The sequence below is a fragment of the Passer domesticus genome, chromosome 25 (genome assembly GCF_036417665.1).
Source record: "Passer domesticus isolate bPasDom1 chromosome 25, bPasDom1.hap1, whole genome shotgun sequence".
Classification (NCBI taxonomy): domain Eukaryota; kingdom Metazoa; phylum Chordata; class Aves; order Passeriformes; family Passeridae; genus Passer; species Passer domesticus.
Genome location: NC_087498.1, coordinates 3,829,682 through 3,852,605, shown reverse-complemented (window position 1 = coordinate 3,852,605; position 22,924 = coordinate 3,829,682). Strand labels below are relative to the sequence as shown.

At 57.0% G+C, this 22,924-nt stretch overlaps 2 protein-coding genes across 3 annotated transcripts in view; both read right to left on the bottom strand.

Annotated features, from left to right (window-relative positions):
* Nucleotides 1–2,379: 2,379 nt before the first annotated feature.
* Nucleotides 2,380–10,052, bottom strand: PPP1R15B (protein phosphatase 1 regulatory subunit 15B). The gene is made up of 2 exons (XM_064398772.1): nt 8,424–10,052; nt 2,380–4,807 (listed from the first exon to the last, which is right to left on the bottom strand). Exons 1-2 carry the CDS (start codon nt 10,035–10,037, stop codon nt 4,580–4,582), a joined length of 1,842 nt encoding a protein of 613 aa, XP_064254842.1. The 5' UTR covers nt 10,038–10,052; the 3' UTR covers nt 2,380–4,579.
* Nucleotides 10,053–10,544: 492 nt separating this feature from the next.
* The window catches only part of PIK3C2B (phosphatidylinositol-4-phosphate 3-kinase catalytic subunit type 2 beta), a 34,090-nt gene continuing 21,710 nt past the window's right edge, over nt 10,545–22,924 (bottom strand). For both annotated transcript variants that reach the window (XM_064398770.1, XM_064398771.1), the window contains exons 12-33: nt 21,431–21,553; nt 19,910–20,077; nt 18,936–19,047; nt 18,710–18,852; nt 16,975–17,163; nt 16,793–16,886; nt 16,622–16,716; nt 15,972–16,152; nt 15,063–15,170; nt 14,882–14,974; nt 14,049–14,178; nt 13,725–13,861; nt 13,463–13,632; nt 12,827–12,983; nt 12,632–12,741; nt 12,347–12,548; nt 12,138–12,259; nt 11,952–12,069; nt 11,704–11,785; nt 11,505–11,611; nt 11,293–11,421; nt 10,545–11,211 (exon numbers count right to left, since the gene is read on the bottom strand). In XM_064398770.1, coding sequence (XP_064254840.1) covers nt 11,023–11,211; nt 11,293–11,421; nt 11,505–11,611; nt 11,704–11,785; nt 11,952–12,069; nt 12,138–12,259; nt 12,347–12,548; nt 12,632–12,741; nt 12,827–12,983; nt 13,463–13,632; nt 13,725–13,861; nt 14,049–14,178; nt 14,882–14,974; nt 15,063–15,170; nt 15,972–16,152; nt 16,622–16,716; nt 16,793–16,886; nt 16,975–17,163; nt 18,710–18,852; nt 18,936–19,047; nt 19,910–20,077; nt 21,431–21,553 — 2,959 coding nt within the window. In that variant the 3' untranslated portion in view covers nt 10,545–11,022. The remainder of the gene's footprint in view (nt 11,212–11,292; nt 11,422–11,504; nt 11,612–11,703; nt 11,786–11,951; nt 12,070–12,137; nt 12,260–12,346; nt 12,549–12,631; nt 12,742–12,826; nt 12,984–13,462; nt 13,633–13,724; nt 13,862–14,048; nt 14,179–14,881; nt 14,975–15,062; nt 15,171–15,971; nt 16,153–16,621; nt 16,717–16,792; nt 16,887–16,974; nt 17,164–18,709; nt 18,853–18,935; nt 19,048–19,909; nt 20,078–21,430; nt 21,554–22,924) is intronic.

The following is a 22,924-nucleotide window of genomic DNA, read 5'->3' as shown; positions in this document are numbered from 1 at the left end:
CAAATCCAACCTCAGTGATCCCAGGAGGAGCAGGAAGAGGAGCTGAATCCAAACGTTCTGCCCGGCAGAGAGGGAGCTGGGCCTGGAGCCCAAATTCCCGAGGTTCCAGAGGCAGGGGATGTGCCTGGCATGCAGAGAGGGCACGGCTGGCACGGATCCACTGCCCCGGGGAGGCTTCCTGTGGGGAGAGGGATGGAGGAGCAGGGAGGGGAAAGGGGAAGGGAAAAGGGGAAAAAGGGAAAAGGGAAGGAATGGGGAAAATAAAAGGGAAAAGGAAAGAAGGGAAAACAGAAGGAAAAAGAGGGAGGGAAGGAAAAGGAAAAGGGAAAAGGGAAAAGGGAAAAGGGAAAAGGGAAAAGGGAAAAGGGAAAAGGAAAAGGGAAAAGGAAAAGGGAAAAGGAAAAGGGAAAAGGGAAAAGGAAAAGGGAAAAGGAAAAAGGAAAAGGAAAAAGGAAAAGGAAAAAGGAAAAGGAAAAAGGAAAAGGAAAAAAGGAAAAGGAAAAAGGAAAAGGAAAAAGGAAAAGGGAAAAGGAAAAGGAAAAAGGAAAAGGAAAAGGAAAAGGAAAAAGGAAAAGGAAAAATAAAAGGAAAAAGGAAAAATAAAAGGAAAAAGGAAAAAGAAAAAGGAAAAAGAAAAGGAAAAAGAAAAGGAAAAAGGAAAGGGAAAAGGAAAAAGGAAAAGGAAAAAGGAAAGGGAAAAAGGAAAGGGAAAAAGGAAAGGGAAAAAGGAAAGGGAAAAAGGAAAGGGAAAAAGGAAAGGGAAAAAGGAAAGGGAAAAAGGAAAGGGAAAAAGGAAAGGGAAAAAGGAAAGGGAAAAAGGAAAGGGAAAAAGGAAAAAGGAAAAGGAAAAAGGAAAAGGAAAAAGGAAAAAGAAAAGGAAAAAGGAAAAAGAAAAGGAAAAAGGAAAAAGAAAAGGAAAAAGGAAAAAGAAAAGGAAAAAGGAAAAGGAAAAAGGAAAAGGAAAAAGGAAAAGAAGGAATGGGAAAAAATGAAAGGGAAAAGTAAAGAAGGGAAAAGAGAAGGAAACAGAGGGAGGGAAGGGGAAGGAAAAGGGGAAAGGAAATGGCAGCTCCCCCTCCATTGGCACACCCCGAGGTTTTGCTGATTCCAGAGGCTCAGAGGGGATATTGGGAAGGAATTCCCAGCGCATCCCTGGCTGTTCCATCCCTGGCAGTGTCCAAGGCCGGGCCAGCACAAGGGCTGCGATCTTTGCTGGGGGATCTTTGCTGTCTCTCCCATCCCAAACCATCCATGATTTTATCTTTTTTCCTGGCAGAAAGCAGCGATGGGAGGTGAGGGCAGCTCAGGAAGAATTCCATGTGCATCCCAAAAACCCAGGCCAGGAAAGCAGCCCCATCCAAGGGGAAAGCAGGCAGAGTTCTTACCCTGAGGGCAGCTCCAATCCTTTATTCCCGATTTAAATCCCCTCCAAAAACCAGAATAAACCTTGGATCAAACCCCTCTCAGAGCCCAGCAGGCCAAGGTGGGGCTGCAATTCCAGGTTTATTCCTTCTCCTGCTTCCCAGAAAAACCTGAATGTTGGGATCGAAGCAGCACCTCAGGGGCTCCAACAAATCAATTCTTCCATCCTGGGAGAGGCTGCAGCTCTGGAGCAGGAATTTTCTCCTGGTGCTGATGGGATAAGGAATTCCCAGTGGGATTGGTGTGCTCCAGAGGGAAAGCCCAGGGAAGCTTTCCCTGCACCCCAGCATGGAAAAATCCCAATTTTCAGTTCAAAGCAGATTTTAGAGACAGAATTTAAAAATCTGTTCAGAATTAAAAATCTGCTTTAAAAACTCCCCACGTTCCCCATATCCAGCTTTTTATTTTTTTATTTTATTTTTTTTTTTCAGGAATACTGCAGGAAATTCCCTGTTTTTTTTTTTCCTTTATTATTCCAGTTTTTTATCCTGATTATCAGGAAAATCAACCTTGGGGTGTTTCAGGGATGAACAAGGTGAAAGCAAAGAGGGGAAAACACGGATTGTGCTCCAAGGTGGGAATTCCGAGTGAAACTTTTCCTTTTTTTTTAGGAATAAACCTCCAAGAAGTTGGAATTTCTTCCCAAAACTCCCCCAGAATTCCAGAGATCCCCAGCAAAACCCTGGGGGTGTCACCTCCAAAGGGGAGTGACAGCAGGATTTTGGTTAAATCCCAAAAATCCTTCATCCCATTCCTTGAGAATCCCTGGAAAAATCCCCTTTATTCCCCCAGGCACCTGAATTTTCGGGATGATTTCCCAGCTCCTGCCAGGAATTCCAGCCTGAGAGGAGCCCCCTGGGTGGAATTCCCTGCTCCAAACCCCACGGAATGACAAGCACAGCTCCTCACCACCCAAAATTGCATTTTCCAGCTGTTTTTTCCCAAATTTCCCCCGAATTTATCTTGCAAATCTCTTTATTACAACACACAGATTAGTCCTGAATGGTTTCTTATGTACAGAAATAGAATTTTTAGGTAGAAAAAACCCAACAAAGCGGCCACGAACCAAGGAAAAATCCATAGAAAGCCAAATCCAAACTTTCCCCCCCAAAATGATACAAAAATAAAAATCTGCAGATCACAGTTTTGATTTACACCCCTCCAAGTTTTGCTTCCCATGAATTTTAAGGAATTTTAAAGGGGAAAAAGGAGCTCTGAGGCGTTCAGGGATGGGTTTGGTGGTAATTAAATTCCATTTCCTGCTGGAATAGCTGGAAAAAAAGAGGTTGGAGAAGTGGGAAAAGCTCATTTGTGGGAATTTTGTTAAAAAAATCTTATTTTTTCCAAGGTTTCCACCCTCTGGAAGCAGCTGCTCCTCCTTGGGATCCGTTTTTCCGAGCAGCTGTGGATTCCCAGAGCTCCCAAGGCTCTCCTGAGCACCAAGAAATCCGAGTTGTCCACAAGGAACTGAAGCAGCACAATCCCAAAAATCCCAAAAATCCCCAAAATCCCCGGGATTGGGAGAGCCGTGGGAAAAACCAGCTGGGAGATCCATGGAAAAATCCAGAAATCCACACTTTTTGCTTCTTGGAATTCCATTTTTTTTTTTTTTGTTGGTTTTCCCCCCTGAATTAAAAAGCAAATCCAAGGTGGGGAAAATCCTCCAAAATTCCAAGTGGATTTCTCAGGATTTGAGGGGGTGATGCAAATTTGTAATTTTTTTTTTGAGGAAAAAATTCAATTTTTAGGATGGCAAGCAGCTGGAATTTGAATTAACACAGCTCTAATTTAATTAACCCCCTGAATTTTCTAATTGCACCACAAAAAAAAAGAGGATTTTTCAACTCAAAGAAGCAATAAAAATAAAGGAAAAATCCAAAAATTCTGGGATTTTCAAGTTAGGATAAAGCAGGAAGAAATAATTTTCTTCCAAATTAAAAACTGAAGGAATTTAGAGTAAATTTAAAGCACTTTAAGGTTTTTCTTCTACACAATGGAAATTATTCTGGCCAGCTGAACAAATAATTGATTTATTGACCCAGCTTTGTGCAAACATTGGAATTTTTCCATTTTTTATTCCCTGCTTGGAAAATTCCCACACCAACCTGCAGCTCCAAACTCCTTTTTCCCTCAAGGATTTTGATTAAATAATGCAATATTTTAAATTAAGAACATAAATAAAGAGTTTTGTCCTCTCACTGAAATGTTTTTGGTGACCCCAGTGCAGACACAAAGAGTTAATACTGATTTTTGGGAAAGAAAACAAGGAATTTTTGCCTTTAAATTTCCTTAAATCCAAGATAATTTCCTTAAATTTAAGAAAATTATCAGGATCAGCAGATTGGATATAAAAATTCACTTCAATCCCTCTCCCAAAGCAGAATTACAGCAAAGGTTAATTAAATAATTCAGGAATTTTCCTCCCTAAATTCAAGCATCATCCACAGCCTCATTAAGTTTGAATTATTAATTGGGATGAGGAATTTCCTTGCCTTAAAAACCAAGGAATTTGTTGGACAAGCAGCCAGAACCCTCTGGAATAATCCTGGAAAAGGGAATTATTTAAATCAAATTTAATTATTTAAATCAAAGCTTGGCTGGAATATTCAAACCTCAAAAACACTCAAATATTGGATTATTCCAAGCAAAAAAAGTGGGAAAAAAATCCCTAAAGAGATTTTTAAAAATGAGGCTTTTGGAGAAGCTGGAAAAAAATGGAGAAACACACAAAAAAAACCAAATAAAAACTCTCACCTGCACATCCCTCAGGGAATTTTAAATCAAAACTGCAATTCCAGGGAATGAACCCCATAAATATTTCCTTCAAAATAGGTTTTGCTTTGTTTTTTTTTTTTTTTTTCCAAAGTGCAAAAATCCAACAGAACAGTCCCCACACTTCCCAAGGTCTGGCAGGAAAAGGCATTTTTTGGGAATGGGTTGAACCCCCAAGCAGTCTGGTCGTGTCAAGTGCTAATTAACAGGAATGCAATCAGAGCACCCTTCTCAGGGCAGCTCCAGGAATTTTATCTGGCTACCAAAAGGAGAATTTCAATATCAAACTGGGGGGAAAAAAACGGGCCAAAACAACAATCCCATTTTTTTTTTCCTCCCCATTTCAGCACATGCAGCTGCCACTCGCGGTTGAGATTTAATTAATTTAAGGGTCAGGGAAATTGCAGGCTGGGAGGTGCTGGGGGTGGCAGCCCTGGAGCCTGTGCAGCACCCTGAGCCTGTGCTCGGGGCTCAGGCAGTGGCCGATGGCCTCCTCGGTCTCCTGGATGCGCTTTTGGAACCGGCAGCCGTCCCGGGCCAGCTCCTCCCACGGGCCCCGGCGGTCCTCCTCGCTGCTGATGTAGTACTCGGTCACCTCCTCCCGGAATGTCACCTGGGAAAGGAAGAGATTCAGCCGTGAATCCTCAGCGAATGGAGCTTTGAAGTGCTGGGGTTTGGGGTTTAAGCTGAAGTCGTTGAGTGGTGAAAAGGTTGGGGATTTTTTTCTGAAGAGTATTAGGAAGGGATTCCTGACTGGGATGGAACTGCCAGAGGAGCTGTGGCTGCTCCAACCCTCAGAGTGTCCAAGGGAGGGCTGGAGAGTGGATAAAAAATGGCAAAAAACAGATAAAACCAATTAAAATATGGATTTAAACTATCACAAAAATAAACAGAATATGAGGCCCTTTCCGGTCCTCCTCACTGCTGATGTAACACTCTGTCACCTCCTCCTGGAATGTCACCTAAGAAAAGAGGAGTTTCAGCCGTGAATTCTCAGCGAATGGAGCTTTGAAGTGCTGGGGTTTGGGGTTTAAGCTGAAGTCGTTGAGTGGTGAAAGGCTGGGAATTTTCACTGAGGGTATTGGGAAGGGATTCCTGACTGGGATGGAACTGCCAGAGGAGCTGTGGCTGCTCCATCCCTGGGAGTGACCAAGGTCTGGCTGGAGAGTGGATAAAAAATGGCAAAAAATAGGGGAAAATAAATAAAATATAGGTTAAAAATATGGATTTAAAATATTATAAACATAAATAGAATATGAGGCCCCTTCCAGTCCTCCTCACTGCTGATGTAATACTCTGTCACCTCCTCATGAAATGTCACCTGGCAAAAGAAGGGTGAAAGTCAGGAATTCTCAGCAAATGGAGGTTTGAAGTGCTGGGGTTTGGGGTTTAAGTCAAAGTTGCTGAGTGGTGAAAGGCTGGGAGTTGTTGCAGAGGGGTACTGGGAAGGGATTCCTGACTGGGATGGAACTGCCACAGGAGCTGTGGCTGCTCCAACCCTCAGAGTGTCCAAGGGAAGGCTGGAGAGTGGATAAAAAATGGAAAAAAAAATAGATAAAACCGAATAAAATATAGATTTAAAATATGGATTTAAAATATTATAAACATAAATAGAATATGAGGCCCTTTCCAGTCCTCCTCACTGCTGATGTAACACTCTGTCACCTCCTCCTGGAATGTCACCTGGCAAAAGAAGGGTGAAAACCAGGAATTCTCAGCAAATGGAGGTTTGAAGTGCTGGGGTTTGGGGTTTAAGCTGAAGTCGTTGAGTGGTGAAAAGCTTGGGAACCTTTTCTGAGGGGTATTGGGAAGGGATTCCTGACTGGGATGGAACTGCCACAGGAGCTGTGGCTGCTCCAACCCTGCAAGGGTCCAAGGTCAGGATAAAAAAATAGACAATAAATAAAATAAAAATAAATAAAATATGGATAAAAATGGATTAAAAATACGGATTTAAAATATTATAAAAATAAATAGAATATGATTAAAATATGCATGTGATCCCTGCTGGGACTGGGGGTCCCTGAGGATTAGGTAACAACCCCAAAAAAGAAAAAGCAGAAAGGTTTTGTTGAGTCAAGAGCCCCGTGAGTCACCACGGGGACAGATAAGGAAGGAACAGGGGACACTCACTGCAACGTGACCAGAACCACCCGTCCTGGATTGAAAATACACCAAAAACTGACACAACCCCTCCTGGAACTCCAGGGGTGGAGCTCACATAATGAAATTAATTAAAAATATACACACCAAAACTGTCACAATCCCTGCTGGAACTCCAGGGGTGGAGTTTGTGTAATGAAATTAAAAATATACACACCAAAACTGTCACAATCCCTTCTGGAACTCCAGGGGTGGAGTTTACATAACGAAATTAATTAAAAATATACAAACCAAACTGTCACAATCCTTCCTGGAACTCCAGAGGGTGGAGTTCATGTAAGGAAATCAATTAAAAATATACACACCAAAATGTCTCTTTTAACTCCTTTTAGCAGCTACTCAGGTATTTTTAGTAAATAAAGGAATTTACAGGCTCGGGATCTGCACTTGGCAGGGTTTAGACTAAGATTACAGCAAGGATTTAAGTGTGAGTTAAACCCAGCTTATTTTAGGCTCCTGCTGGCCTACTTGTCTTTGACTTTATTTTGCACTCAGCTATAAAAAGGCACAAACTGAACTGTCACACCTCTAAAATCAGGATTAATCACTCAAAACAAACTCTGCTACAGCACAAATATTCCTGGAAACATGAAAAACCATGGAAATGTACCAAAAAAAAAAGGTGTTGTTCTTTTCCCAGGATTTACCAGCACACCGAGGAGGGTGTTTGTGCTGCAGGGAGCTCCCAGAGAGGAAAATCTGGAATTCCAGAGGGGTTTGGGACTCTTCCCACTATGCCAGGGGCTCTGTCCAAGGACAGGATGAGGAGGTGACTTTAAAAGGAGGATCCGGACATTCCCTGCTCCCAAAATCTCCGGAGCGGAGCCAGCAGGTGCCACGTGCCCACACAGCTGAGCCCGAAGTGCCACCAACGCTCCCACATTTTATGGCTTCAGCAGCAAACCAGGGCAGGATTCCAGCCGGGAACGGGCTGAATAATCCCAAAATTCCCGGGAATGGGGCTGGCCTGTGCAGCAGCTGCTTCGGGAGCTGTTACATCAGCCCGTGCCCACCTTGCAGCTTTTGCCATCAGTCGGAGCCGCAATTGCCGCGGCTCTGGCATCAGGGGGGACACCGCGGCCAGCTCAGCCGCTGCCAGCACCGCTCCCGAGGCAGAGCTCCGCCTGCAACCGCAGCCCGGCACCCGCGAGGGAGCTGAATTAATTATTGATGGGGATTCAGGGAGGAAATAAATGTGTGTGATGGAAAAATAGGGAAGAATTGTAAATGTTTGCAGGGTTTGTTCCACCACTGGATTGCCCGCGGATTTGGTGTTCAAGTCATTGCTCATCCAGATGTTTGAGGAATGCACCTTGAACATCTGCAGCAGCACAGAATTTAGGATAAATTCCTGTTTATCTGCATCCCAGCACCGCTATTATTATTATTATTACTACTACTATTATCCAAATTAATTAAAAATCCAATTATTCCGTTTGGGCTCCAAAGTCTAATTTTTGATTACATCCCTCCAATAAATAAATATCCCATAAATAACTATTCATACTTACAAGATAAATACAATATTTATAAATAATGTTATAATATTTAATAACATCTTAAGCGGAAAGGGGAATATTGGGATAATTTATACGGGAACCTCAGTTTACTTCAGAACACTCAACAAGGCCACCTGGGTTATAAAAAAATCCTAAAGAATCTTTTGGTTTCAGGTCCTAAGTAACTTCCTTTAAACAGAAACTGCTGCTGCTTTTCAGGGAAACTCCTCACAGCTCCGGAGTTTCTCAAGCAAAAATTTCCAGCCCAGCCCTGGAGTTTCTGTGACGTCGAAACCACAAGAGAAGCAGAAGAGAAATTACAACTCAAAACGGAAATTCGAACTTGGAGTCTAGAGAAAAAAAAAACTTCTCTGTGGCGGCTGTCAGCGAGACTCATTCTGAGTCTCAGAATTTCCCATCACGTGCCCAGGATGGGGCGCAGCATTCCAGGGAAATTAGCAGCACACACGGAACGCTGACCTCACCCCCACTTGGCTCTGTGTGGGTTTGTTTTTTATTTCTTTCTTTACCAATCCCAAAACACACAAATATGAATAAAATCTGTACCTTTTTCCGCTTGGAACTGGCGGTTTTCTCCCTGCTGTGCCCCAGTTCAGTGCTCCCGCAGGTGTGTTGTTCCAGCTGGACCCTACACACGCTGAAATGCTCCGAGGGGACAGAGCTCGCCCTCTCCGCCCCTCGCAAACCCGGCGTCCCTTTTTTCTCCGCTGTCTGAAAGGCCGCCGTGAAATTTAAAGGGTTGTAGGGATCGTCCGAGCTACAGAACGAGTTCCAAAGTTTCAAGTTTTCCGCCTCGTCCACGCTCTCACAGTCCCACTCGTCCTCCTCGGAACTGGGAGAGCCCTCCGAGGACTCTGCCCACGAGTCTTCCTCCTCCTCCTCCTCCTCCTCCATGTCCGACATTCCCTTTCCCGGCTCGCTGGAAGACGTCTGGATGGTGGCTGTGAAGTTCTGAGGGTTGTAGGGATCCAAGCTGTAGAAGGAATTCCACAGGTGAAGCCTCTCCCCGTCCTGGCTGCCGGCGTCTGAGTCCGAGGGCAGCTCTTCGCTGTCAAACCCGTCATCATCCTCTTCATCACCACCACCATCATCATCATCCCAGTCTTCCTCACCCTCACTCTCCTCCCCGCTGGATACCCCCCCGATGATATAATCGATTAATTTATTCGCGCAGACAGGTCTGGAGGAAATTGGGAAGCTCTGCTCCGTTTCCGAGTCCTCCCGTTCCTCTTCGGCCGAGACTTCTCCCTGCTCGGCCTCACCCCGGAGCCGCTCCCGCTCCACGGGGACACCTCCGGGCTGTCCCCCCGCATCCTGGGGCTGCTCCGCAATGTCCCGGCAGACACCCCGGTGCTGCTGCTGCTGCTGCTCCTCCTCCAGGCTGTGGTAGCCGTGGTCGGGCTCGGGCACGGGCAGGTGCCAGCGCTGGAGGAACGCCAGGCGCTTGCTGCGCAGGAATTCAACCTCGGGCAGGCCCTCGGCTCGCAGCGGCTGCGGCAGGTGGCTCTTGCCCTGCTCCAGCACGTACAAATCCATGGGAAGAGCCCTCAGGCTGCTCCGCACCACCCCTGCTGCCCACAGCCCCGCCGGCGCCTCCGGGCCGCGCTCCGGCCGCTTCTCCGGGGGCTCCTCCTCGGCCCAGCCCAGCGAGGCGTCCGCCCTGGGCAGCAGCACCAGCGGCGGCGGCGCCTTGGCGGGGCACAGCGCGGAGCTGAGCGCGGCGCCGGGCAGCAGCCGCTGCAGGAGGGCGGGCAGCGGCGACAGCAGCTGCGACACCGCGCGCAGCCACGAGAAGGGCGGGCTCGCCTGGGACGAGCCGCCGGCGGGCGCCGCGCTGGGCGCCGCCAGCTTCGGCCAGGCCGCGGCCAGGCCCAGCCGGGGCCATGCCAAGCCGGGGCCGGCGCGTTCGCGTCCGCTGTGCTCCATGAGGCCGCTCAGCGCTGCCAGCGGTGCGGAGGGGTGCGTGGAGCGGCGCTCCGTGGCGGGGCGGTGGGTCTGAGGGCTCGGCGGGCGGCGGGCAGCTCCGGTCCGGCTTTCGACTCCATCCTGAGGCAGCTTCAGCACAAAATGGCGGCGCCGCCGCCTCAGCGCTTCCCGCCCCCAGAGGGAGGGGCGGGGCGTCAGCGCCTGCCCCGCCCACTTCGCGTCACCACCTCCCATTGGGCGGTGTCGGATATGCCACGCCCACCCCCATGTGGCCACGCCCCGCGGGGATTGCATCAGCCGGCGCGCGGCGCGCGGCAGCGCCCCCTAGCGGCGCGGCGGGGTCTGGGGGTCCCGGAGCCCACCCGGGACACTTGGGGACACTTGGGGACACCTGGGGACACTTTGGGACACCTGGGGACACTTTGGGGACACCTTGTCAGCCCCAGCCACAGCGCTGGGTGAGGGGCGCACTGGGAGAGGAGCTGGGGGTTGAGGGAGGCAGGCCCCAGACCCCCAGGGCTCGGCGTTCTGCAGGGTGTGATGGGCAGAGGTGTGCCCAGATGTGTGCCCAGATGTGTGCCCAGATGTGCAGGCAGAGGGGCAGATGTGCCACCCCTGCCTTTCATCCCCTTTTTTGGTCCCATCCCCGTGTTCCAAGCAGGAGGGTCCCAAGGCAGGAGATTCCCAGCTCGCCCACCCTGGAGAAGCCAGACCGTCCCCCACGCCCCAAGTGCCACCAGATCCAATATTTAAAACTTTTAATATAAAGGTTAAAGTTAATTATTCTCGATCCTGAGAAACATTTCGTCCGTTTACGGAGCTGTCGCTGTAAACAAAGCACCACAGGCACCAAGCCCGCACCCCGGGCCGGGTGCCAGGCGGGAGGGACACGGGTGTCCCCAGGCATGGGGACACCGAGGGTGGCCGGCAGCCACACGGGACGGGCAACTCGCCACGCCGCTCTCCTTTGGGAGCGAATTCCCCGCGGTGGGAATTGCCCGATTCCTGAGGTGGGGGGGTCCACACACCCCCCAGCCCTCCCCCCCGCCCCGGTGCTCACGCTACTCGTTATTAAAAAAATTAAAATACGGATATCCCAAAGGAAGAAATAACCCCCGAACCGCCCCACGCCCCGCCCTCCCCGCGTTGCTCCCTTGACACAAGGTAAACTTAAAAAAAAAGCCACTTTTGGGGCCACCCCGGGGGTCCCCACGGGGACTCAGAGGGTGCCGTGGCCGCGGGAGCCCAGGGCGAACCAGCCCATCTTCTCGTGGGCCAGGTCCAGGTCGCGGAGGCGAATGCCCACCTCCCCCAGCAGGATGTTCTCCCAAAATCCCTCCTCGCTCAGCACGCTCAGCCGCAGCTCCCGCTGCTCCAGGTCCCCCCGGGGGATCCCGTCGTACACCAGCTGTGGGACACAACGGGGACAAGCCCTCAGCCACGGCCACCCCTGGGGACGCCCCAAATGCGTCCCTGTCCCTCCTCCTACCATCTCGTTGTAGGTGGGGTTGCAGGTTTTCCGGGCCACTTTGGTTTTCCTCTTGGTGGTTTTTTGGGGGTCGGGCAGCAGGTAGGTCTTGACGTAGGGGTCGGGGTCGTTGCCGTCCTGCAGGGGTGGCTGTGGGGCACAGTGGGGACACGGCGTGAGCGCGGGGAGGGGACAGCCCCCCGGGCCCGCTCCCGCGGGCGCCGCGCTCCTACCAGCCCTCGGATGTGCATCACCATGATGAAGAGCTTGTTGTTCTTGTAGGAGATGGAGAGCTTCACCTCCCCGCCGACCTTGCCCAGGGACCGAGCCCACGTGGCGTCTGGAGAGGGGGACAGGAGGGGTGGCACGCCCCTGATGTCACCGCCTGCCGTCACCCCCCGAAATCACCCCCCGAAATCACCCCTTCCCCACCTGCTGGCTTTGGGGTCGGGTTGGTTCCAGCCGCCTTCTCATCGCGGGGCAGGGGGTGGAAGAAGGTGTAGATGAGGTCACACTGCAGGGTCAGGAGGGGACATTAGTGGTGACAGCGGTGACAACATCCCCGCCATTCAAAATTGAGGCGCGCCGATGCAGCCACATTGTCCCCAAGTGTTTCCCCGCCTCACTGGTGGTCCTGGCACTGTCCCCACCTCCCCACAGCCCCCACCCCGTGTCCCCACCTCTGCCACCTCGGGGGCGGCGTGGATCAGGTGCCAGATGTAGCCGTTGAGCTCCTCCTTGCGCCGCTCGGCCACCGCCTCGCCCCGCGAGCGCCCGATGACGAACCTGCTGGGGAAGCTGCGGGGACGGGCACTCAGCGGGGTCCCGGGGGGATCTGGGGAGTCCCTGGGGGGCTTCAGGGGTACCTGGGCAGCAGCGAGGAGGGGAAGAGGAGGCGCAGTTTGTTGTGCAGCTCCTGGAACTCCTCGAAGGTGCGCTGCACGAAGGTGACCTCGCTGCTGTCCCTCTGCACCTTCACCACGTAGGTCTGCGGGGAGATGGGGCCGTGACGTGGGGTGGGGAGCTGGGGCGCCCCGAGCCCAGCCTGGGCCTGTCCCCAGCTGTCCCCACTCACGTAGCCCTTGCTGGGGTTGAAGACCCTCTCGTGGCGGCAGAGGAAGACGTCGCGGATCCGGCCGGACGTTTTGAGGGTGTGCGTGCGGGGCGCGAAGGACAGCGCGGGCCGCGCGTCCGAGCCCGCGAACTTCATCTGCGCCAGGTTGTGGATGAAGAAGTTGAGCTTGGTGGCCACGCTGCCCAGGCTGGACTCGATCAACCTGCAAGGAGGCCACCGCGCGCTCAGTGCCACCGTCCGCGGGACCCTCCGGCCGCTGCTGTGTCACCCACCCGTGTCCCCCACCTGGTGAAGTAGGTGGTGGCGTCGGCATCGGAGTCCTGCGGCCTCAGCGCGTCGTAGACGTACTTGAGGTCCTCCAGGTCGGAGAGCTCGGGGATGCCGCAGGACAGCATCTGGCAGGGAGGGCAGGGATGAGCACGGGGACAGAGGGACCCCCGTGCCACGCCGACGGGAGTTTTGTGGCCGCCCGGCTCTCACCAGCCCCAGCAGGTTGAGGAAGAGGTGGGTGTGCTTGCGGATCAGGTTGTAGGCCTGGCAGCACAGGTCCACGAAGTCGTGGAAGCGGCTGGAGGGCTTGTCCCCGCCGTTGATGACGTACGCCATGTCCGAGGTGAAGACAAACGGCGCCCGGTCCCTGCGCCAGGGGACAGGAGGGACAAAGTGAGCAGGGGTGGGGGGCGGGACGAGGAGAGGTCACCCACTGCCAGGACATCAAGAGGGAGAGGTCACCCACCACCAGGATGAGGAGAGGGAAAGGTCACTGATGAGCAGGATGAGGAGAGGGAGAGGTCACCCACTACCAGGACATGGAGAGGGAGAGGTCACTGATCACCAGGATGAGGAGGGGGAGAGGTCACCCACTCCCAGGACAAGGAGAGGCAGAGGTCACCCACCAATAGGACAAAGACAGAAGGAGGTCACCTCCCACCAGGACAAAGAGAAGGGGAGGTCACTGTGGCCACCACTGGAATGACTGGGAGAGGTCACCCACCACCAGGACATGAAGAAGAGGTCACCCGCCACCAGGACATGAAGAAGGAAAGGTCACCCACCACCAGTACAAGGACAGGGAGCTTCCTCCTCGGCAGGGGTGAGGCAGGAGGTCCCTCTCACCTCTTGATGTTGCCGAACATCTGGGCGTGGCCCAGGAACCGGCCGAAATCGATGTGGAACATGTGGCCCGTGGTCTTGAGCATGATGTTGTCGTTGTGCCTGTCACAGATGCCCAGCACGTAGGTGGCCACGCAGCAGCCGGCGCAGGAGTAGATGAAGTTTTCCACGGCCTGTGAGGAACAGGGAAGGACGTGGAGAAAGGATGGAAGCAAGGGGCTGGTCCCTGGAATGGGGGACACAAGGAGCGGGGATTCTTCCTCACCTTCTCATACTCGTCCTCCTCGGGGTTGTGTTTCTGCAGCCAGTCCGCCAGCGGCCGGTCCTTGAAGGAGCCGGTCACGCCGTGCTCCACCTGGATTTTCCGCAGGGTCTCGGCGTTGGGGATCATCTCCACCATGCCTGGCAGGTGGGACAGCGGGGTGAGACCCTTCCAGCCCCAACAACCACGACCCCGACCCCCTCTGTCACCAACCCAACCACTCCCCACTGCGTGACAGGGATGGGCTGGGGGGATCAGACCCCAGGATGTCCTGGGCCACCCCCAGCCCCAATGGGGACACCTGGGGACACCCAAACTCCGTCTCACCTCGCCCGCGGCCGGTGGAGAAGCAGCGGAAGATGACCATGCGCATGTCCAGCCCCTCCTGCACCCAGATCTTGTTCATGATGCGGATCATCTGCAGCGTCAGCATGTCCTGCCGCAGGTCATCGCCACACTGCCGGGGAAGAGCCACCAGAGCCATCAGAGACACCAGAGCCATCAGGGCCATCAGGGCCAGGGGAGAACCACTAGAGCCATCAGAGACACCAGAGCCACCAGAGCCATCAGGGCCAGGGGAGAACCACCAGAGCCATCAGAGCCACCAGAGCCACCAGAGCCATCAGAGCCATCAGGGCCAGGGGAGAGCCACCAGAGGCACCAGAGCCAGAGGAGAGCCATCAGGGCCACCAGAACCATCAGAGCCACCAGAGCCATCAGAGCCATCAGAGCCATCAGGGTCAGGGGAGAACCATCAGGGCAGGGGGAGAGCCATCAGAGCCACCAGAACCAGGGGAGAACCACCGGAGCTACCAGAGCCATGAGAGCCAGAGGAGAACCATCAGGGCCAGGGGAGAGCCATCAGGACCACCAGAGCCACCAGAACAAGAGAAGAACCATCAGGGCCACCAGAGCCACCAGAGACATCAGGGTCAGGGGACAACCATCAGGGCAGAGATGGTTGTCAGGGGAGAGCCATCAGAGCCACCAGAATCAGGGGAGAGCCACCACAGTCACCAGAGCCAGAGGAGAGCCATCAGAACCAGGGCAGAACCACCAGGGCCAGGGGAGAACCCCCAGAGCCATCAGAGCCCTCAGGGCATGGAGCAGGGGCATTCTCGGAGGGCTGTGCCAGGGTTTGGGCATTTCCAGAGGCTGACCTTGAAGATGACGCGGATGTTCTCCCCGAGCGGATCGACGTTCTGGAAGGAGAGCTTCAGCGGGACGGCGTTGGAGTTGAAGTAGGAGCAGTCCTGCCGTGGGGAGGAGGGAGGGGCAGCGGGTCAGGGCGAGCCGGGAGCGGGCAGAGGAGCCCCCCGAGCCCCCCGGGCTGGCACTCACCCGGGGCACGATGCCCTTGACCAGCAGGCTGGGGCTCAGTGGCAGCCGGCACGAGCCGTGCGCCTTGAAGAACTGCGCCACGTCCTCCAGCCCCTCGCGCAGGATGGCCTGGGGGGAACGGGGCATCCGTGGGAATGGGATCCGTGGGAATGGGGTGGGATCCGTGGGAATGGGGTGGGATTCATGGGAATGGGGTAGGATGGGATTCATGGGAATGGGATCCATGGGAATGGGGTGGGATCCGTGGGAATGGGATCTGTGGGAATGGAGTGGGGTGGGATGGGATCCATGGGAATAGGGTGGGATCCGTGGGAATGGGGTGGGATCCATGGGAATGGGGTGGGATCCATGGGAATGGGGTGGGATTCATGGGAATGGGGTGGGATTCATGGGAATGGGGTAGGATCCGTGGGAATGGGGTGGGGTGGGATGGGATCCATGGGAATGGGGTGGGATCCGTGGGAATGGGGTGGGATCCGTGGGAATGGGGTGGGATGGGATCCATGGGAAAGGGATGGGATCCATGGGAATGAGGTGGGATCCGTGGGAATGGGGTGGGATCCATGGGAATGGGGTGGGGATGGGATGAGTTGGGATGGGATCCATGGGAATGGGGTGGATGGGATTCATGCGAATGGGATGGGATCCATGGGAATGGAGTGGGTTGGACAAGGGACAAGGTGGAAATGGGATGGGATGGGATGGGCAAGGAACAGGGTGACCATGGGATAGAAATGGGATAGAGAGGGGTGGGCATGGGAAGGGGTCAGCATGGGATGGAGTAGGAATACAGCGGGCAAAACCCAGGGTAGACATGGGATAGGGCAGGAACGTGATGGGACAAGGCGGGCATGGGACAGAGGCTGGCACCATCACCCCCTGCACCCCTCCCGGCCCCCCAGCACCCACCTGGCGGGCGGAGGGCGCGGCGTCCCGGACCTGCTGTGCCAGCCTGGCCAGCGTGCTGACCAGCAGGCACTGCCGGTCAAACTCCTCGCGCAGCCCCTTCCCGCAGCAGCACAGCAGCGCTGCCAGCAGGTACTGGTACCGGATGCTGAACTGGGAGTCCTTGAGGCCGTCCTTCAGCAGCCTGCTGGGGACACGCGGGGTCACGCCAGGCCCGGGGACCCACCCGGTTTGGGGACACGTGGGGACAGGCCAGGCTCAGGGTGCTCCTCTTGTTTGGGGACATGTGGGGTCAGGCCAGGCTCGGGGTGACACTCAGCTTGGGGATCCACAGGGTCAGGCCAAGCTTGGGGTCCCACTTGGTTTGGGGACATGTGGGGACAGGCCAAGCTCTGGGACCCTACCAGACTGGGGACATGTGGGGTCAGGCCAGGCTCAGGGTCCTGCCCGGCTTGGGGACACACAGGATCAGGCCAGGCTCAGGGTCCTGCCTGGTTTGGTGACATGTGGGGTCAGGCCAGCCTCAGGGCCCCTCCCTAGCCTGGGGACACACGGGGTCAGGCCAGCCTCAGGGTGCCTCCCTAGCTTGGGGACACTCGGGGTCAGGCCAGCCTCAGGGTGCCCCCGCCGCTCCCAGAGCCCCCCAAACCCACCAGAAGAAGTAGTGGGTGATCTTCAGGTCACAAATGGCCCTCTTCATGAGGAAGCGCACCAGGGGGCTGTCCAGGTAGCACTCGTACTTCAGGGCCTGCGCAGGGACAGTGTCACAGCGCCGCGGTGGCACCCGCGGGCACCCCGTGCCACGTCCCGGTGCCACCACGCACCTGCACCAGCTGGGGCAGGTAATCCAGCAGCTCCGTGTCCGAGATGGAGTCGATCCACTGCACGGCCGTCCTCCTCACCTCCTGGTCCGGGAACCTGCAGCGGGGACACGTTCCGTGGGGTGACAGCGCCCTGCAGCCACCGCCACACGTCACGGGTGTCCCCACGGCCCGCGGGGGCTTACGTGGCGTGCAGCAGCCCCAGGGCGTCCTGGTGGCTCATGGAGCTCCACTGGCTGAGCAGGGCGTAGATGTCGGGCAGGCAGCCCCAGTCCCAGCTGGGGGCACTGGCCAGCAGCATGGGCAGGGCGCCGGGGGACGCGTGGCAGTGGCAGCGCTTCTCCCACAGCCGCTGCCGGTCCGCGTCCGTCAGCCTGGGGGGACACGGGGACAGCGTCAGGGGGGGCGAGGCGGGGGCAGGAGGGGGACGAGGTGGCACCCCTGTGACCCCAGAACACATGGAAGGGGGAGGAGGTGGCATCTCTGTGACCCCAGAACACACGGGAGGGGGAGGAGGTGGCACCCCTGTGACCCCAGAACACATGGAAGGTCAGGGAGGTGACGTCGCTGTGACCCATAACACATGGCATGTAGGGGAGGTGGCATCCCTGTGACCCCAGAACCTGTGGACGGGATGGGGCTGGAAGGTCAGGGAGGTGGCATCCCTGTGTCCCCAGAACATGATGGAGCTCAGGGAGGTGGCATCTCTGTGCCCCACTGTGCATGGATTAAATGGGGCTGGCAGGATTGGGAGGTGGCATCCCTGTGTCCCCAGAAGACATGGGACGTAGGGGAGGTGGCATTCCTGTGACCCCAGAACACATGGAAGGTCAAGGAGGTGACATCTCTGTGACCCATAACACATGGGACATAGGGGAGGTGGCATCTCTGTGCCCCACTGTGCATGGATTAAATGGGGCTGGCAGGATTGGGAGGTGGCATCCCTGTGCCCCCAGAAGACATGAGATGTAGGGGAGGTGGCATGCCTGTGACCCCAGAACACATGGAAGGTCAAGGAGGTGACATCTCTGTGACCCATAACACATGGCACCTATGGAGGTGGCATTCCTGTGACCCCAGAAGACGTGGGAGGTTGGGGAGGTGGCATCTCTGTGCCCCACTGTGCATGGAGAGAATGGGGCTGGCAGGACGGAGAGGTGGCATTCCTGTGACCCCAAAACCTGTGGATGGGATGGGGCTGGCAGGATTGAGAGGTGGCACCCCTGTGACCCCAGAAGACATGGGACGTAGGGGAGGTGGCATTCCTGTGACCCCAAAACACATGGGAGGATGAGGAGGTGGCATCCTTGTGACCCCAAAATACATCGGAGGTTGGGGAGGTTTCATCCCTGTGCCCCACTGTGCATGGAGAGAATGGGGCTGGCAGGATGGGGAGGTGGCATTCCTGTGCCCCACTGTGCACGGATTAAATGGGGCTGGCAGGACGGAGAGGTGGCACCCCTGTGCCCTCCTCACACCTGGACAGAACAGGGCTGGCAGGATGGGGTGTGTGCCCCCTCTGCCCCCAGCATTTACTGGAACCCCAATAAATCCCCGAGCCCCCTGCATGCCCCCGGGACAGAGGGGCTGGTGGCATCAGGGCCCTGCTGAGGGACAGCCAGCAGGCCCCGTGCCCAGCGGGGACAGAGCTGTCCCTGGCTGTCCCCCTGCCCAGGGACCCCCGGGCCAGCCCTGCTGCCAGCCCCTGCCCCTCTGGGCAGCTGCTGACACCCGATCCCCGTGCCAGCCTGGCCGTGGCACCGGCCAGCTGTCCCCGAGGAGGGGACAACAGTGAGCGCAGAGCACGGGACACCCCCAGCTCCAAAACCACAGGAACCCCCCCCGTGCCACCCCCTGTGCGTGCCGGGGGGTGTCACCGCTGTGCCCCCAGCCGGGCAGTGCCCCCCCGGGTGTTTTTACCAATAAAGGGATTTTTTCTGCATGGCGTCCCGCAGCTGGCGCTGCTCCTCCTCCCCCAGGCTGCCGAACTCGAAGCGGGGGCTGCCCTCGGCCGCGGGCGGGCTGGTGAACTTCACCTCGAAGGCCGAGCTGGGGAAGTCGATCTGGGGCACAGGCAGAGGGTGAGGGACCCCCACCAGGAGCTCTGGGGAGGGGCGGTCTGTGCCCCTGGAGTGCCAGCACGTACCTGCAGGATGACGCTGTCGGGCTGGTTGAAGTTTGGGGCGCTCGACCTGGCCCTGGAGTTGTCCTGAGTGGCCGGCCACAAGCCCAGGAGCTTCCGCCCGCAGGTCAGGACCCTGGGGGGACAAGGGGTGGCACTGGGGGGGCACTCTGCTGGGGCACGAGGGGGGCACCGCTGCTGGTGCTGAGCTCAGGCACCGGGGACCCTGGCACTGGGGACACTGAGGTTCTGGGGACCCCATGGGACCCTCCTGTGCCCCCCAAAGATGCCAGCTGAGCCCCTCCCTGTGCCCAGGGTGCTGGGGACCCTGGCACTGGGGACACCCAAGGTTCTGGGGACCCCATGGGACCCTCCTGTGCCCCCCAAAGATGCCAGCCAATCACTCACTGTGCCCAGGGGACCCCACAGCACTGGGGACACCGAGGTTCTGGGGTCCCCACGGCACTGGGGACCCTCCTGAGCCCCCCAGGGATACCAGCTGAGCCCCTCCCTGTGCCCAGGGTGTTGGGGACCCCATGGCACTGGGGACACCGAGGTTCTGGGGACTCCACAGCATTGGGGACCCTTTTGTGACCCCCAGGGATGCCAGCCCAGCCCCTCACTGTGCCCAGGGGACCCCACAGCACTGGGGACCCTCCTGTGCCCCCCAAGGATGCCAGCTGAGCATCCCCTCCCTGTGCCCAGAGTGCTGGGGACCCCAAAATGCTGGGGACCCTCCTGTGCCCCCCAGGGATGCCAGCCCACCCGCTCGCCATGCCCAGGGGACCTCACAGAACTGGGGACACCGAGGTTCTGGGGACCCCTGGCACTGGGGACCCTCCTGAGCCCCCCAGGGATGCCAGCCCAGACCCTTGCTGTGCCCAGGGTGCTGGGGACCCCATGGCACTGGGGACACAGATTCTGGGACCCTCCTGTGCCCCCCAGGGATGCCAGCCCAGCCCCTCGCCGTGCCCAGGGTGCTGGCACACCCCACGTACTGCCTGAAGTTGAAGAGGGGGGTGGTGACCCAGCCCAGGGCCTCGGGCACCCGGCGCTGCCTGCTGGCGTCCGAGGAGCCGCCCGGGGGTGGCACGGGCACGGCGAACAGGGTGACACTGAGCAGGGTCTCCCGGGGCAGCCGGTTCACCTGCACCGGGAAGCAGATCCTGCAGGAGAGAGCTGGGGTGGGCACGGGGTGATGGGGATGGGCACGGGGTGCCAGGGATGGGCATGGGGTGCCAGGGATGGGTTGGGGGTGATGGGGACAGGCTCAGGGTGCCAGGGATGGGCTTGGGGTGCCAGGGATGGGCACGAGGTGCCAGGGATGGGCTCGGGGTGCCAGAGACAGGCTCAGGGTGTTGGGAACTGGCTCAGGGTGCCAGAGATGGGTTTGGGGTGCCAGGGATGGGCACAGGGTGCCAGGCACCAGCTCAGGCTGCCAGGGATGGGTTCATGGTCCCAGAGATGGGCTCGGGGTGCTGGGGATGAGCTTGGGGATGGGCTTGAGGTGCCAGAGATGAGTTTGGGGTGCCAGGGATGGGTTTGGGGTGCCAGGGATGGGCAGAGGGTGCCAGGCACCAGCTCAGGGTGCCATGGATGGGCAGGGGGTGCTGGGGACAAGCTCAGGGTGCAGGGAATGGGCTCAGGGCGCCAGGGACCAGCTCAGGCTGCCAGGGACAGGCTTGAGGTGCAGGGGATGGGCTCAGGGTGCTGGGGACAGGCTCAGGGTGCCAGGGACCAGCTCAGGGTGCTGGGGACAGGTTCAGGGTGCCAGGGACAGGCTCAGGGTGCCAGGGACCAGCTCAGGGTGCTGGGGACAGGCTCAGGGTGCTAGGGAAAGGCTCTCCCAGTCCCCTCCTTGGGATATCCCGGGAGAGCCCGGCCCTACAGCCGCCTCTTCTGCGGGCACCGGGGTGCCCTTGGAAGTCCCAGCAAGTCCCAGCAAGTCCCTGCAGTCCCTGAAGTGCGGCCACCCCGGCGGCTGGGGACAGCCAGGCTGCGCTCCCCGTCCCGCGAAGGTGACCGCGGGGCCGGGGCCGCCACGGGGAGCCCCGCCGGGCACTGACCTTGCCCCACACCCCGGGGGGGGCCGTGGGGGACCCCCGGGGCTGGGATTCCTCTCTGCCGCTCCCAGGGAGCTCGGGCTGGCGGCTACATCCCGCGGGAAGGACGGGGAAGGACGGGGGAGGATCCCCGGGGTCGCTGCGCTCGCCGCCGTCCAGCCGGGCGCCGTCCTTGGGGGCACCGGCGCCGTCTAAAATTATCCCGTGCCATCCCCACCTCCCGGGCCGCTGCGGATGCCAGGCGTGGCGAGGGCTCAGCCTGCTCCCCGCCTGCTCCCGGCGCTATTTTGGGAGCAGATCCCCTTTCCCGGGGGTTGCTATTTCCGGGCCATGACACAAAAACTTCCAAAACGCGCGCGGAGAGGAGGAGGAGGAGGAGGAGCAGGGGAGGGGAGGATGGTGGTGAGGGTGATGAAGGCAGCGTGGCTGGGACCCCCGTGGTCCCAAACGCCTTACTGCTGGTCCCAAATGATGAGGTGGAAGAGGTATTTGTAGACGTGGGCCTTCCTGGTGAGCAGGGGGCTGCACAGCTCCTTCCCGCCGTGGCTGAGGGAGCACGAGAGGTAGAAATCTTCATAACTGCAGGGAAAAACACCAAATGAGCCCCTAAATCCTGTCCTGAGGATGGGAAAACCTGGGTCAGCAGAGCCCCTAAATCCTCCACCAAGGATGGGAAAACCCAGATCACCAGAGCCCTTAAATCCTGTCCCAAGGATGGGAAAGGAGTGGTGCTTTATCTGGGCCACCAGAACCTCTAAATCCTGCCCCAAGGATGGGAAAACCTGGATCACCAGAGCCCTTAAATCCTTCCCCAAGGATGGGAAAACCTGGATCACCAGAATCCCTAAATCCTGCCCCAAGGATGGAAAAGGGGTGGTGGGGCTTTATCCAGACCACCAGAGCCCCTAAATACTTCCACAATGATGGGAAAACCCAGATCACCAGCACCCTTAAATACTTCCACAATGATGGGAAAACCTGTATCACCAGAGCCCCATAATCCTTCCCAAGAATGGGAAAACCCGGATCATCAGAGCCCCTAAATGCTGCCCCAAGGATGGGAAAACCTGATTACCAGAGCCCCTAAATCCTTCCCCAAGAATGGAAAAGGGGGAACTTCATCCAGATCACCAGAACCCCTAAATCCTGCCCCAAGGACGGGAAAACCTGGATCATCAAAACCCCTAAATCCTGCCCCAAGGACGGGAAAACCTGATTGCCAGAGCCCCTAAATCCTTCCCAAGAATGGAAAAGTGGGGGCTTCACCCGGATTACCAGAGCCCCTAAATCCTTCCATAACAATGGGAAAACCCGGATCGTCAGAACCCCTAAATCCTTCCACAATGATGGGAAAACCCAGATCATCAGAGCCCCTAAATGCTGCCCCGAGGATGGGAAAGGGGGACAGAACGGGGACACGTCCCCCCGCCCCGATGTCCCCAGCACCATATGGCACGGCGCATTCCGGCACACGGGGGGGCCCTGCCATGTGGCAGGTGCCGAGCGACAATCCGGGCAGGGCTGCGACAATCCGGGCAGGGCTGCGACAATCCGGGCAGGGCTGGGGGGCGCGGGGGTCAGGGGCTGGCGGCATTTCCCAGGCTCGCCGCTTTGTTCGGAGCCACTCACCAAGGGAATACATTAAGGACAAGGACAAAGGCGAGGGGTCCCCGGCGGGGCGGCTCTGCCGGCGCCGCTGTCGCCACCCCCCGGTCCCCTCCCGGTCCCCTCCGGTCCCCCCCGCGCCGGGCACGGGCACGCAGGAGCGGAACAAAGGGGCCACGCCGCTGGCGCGGGGCGCGGGGCCATCTGTCACCTCCCCCGGGTGGGCTCGGGATGAGCCAGCCCGGCCCGAGCTGCGGGGACATCCCGGCCTGGCTGGCAGTGCCAGCGATCCCGGCAACAGGCTGGGGTTTTGGGGTGTCCCAGTGCCAGGGGTCCCGGGAATGT

Bases quoted from the DNA above. Each gene is read 5' to 3' on its own strand.
- PPP1R15B (XM_064398772.1), bottom strand. From the start codon at position 10,037: ATGGGAGGTGGTGACGCGAAGTGGGCGGGGCAGGCGCTGACGCCCCGC. The intron at 4,808-8,423 runs GTACAGATTTTA...TTCCTTTCCCAG, and splicing joins CCAGTTCCAAGCGGAAAAAG to GTGACATTCCGGGAGGAGGT.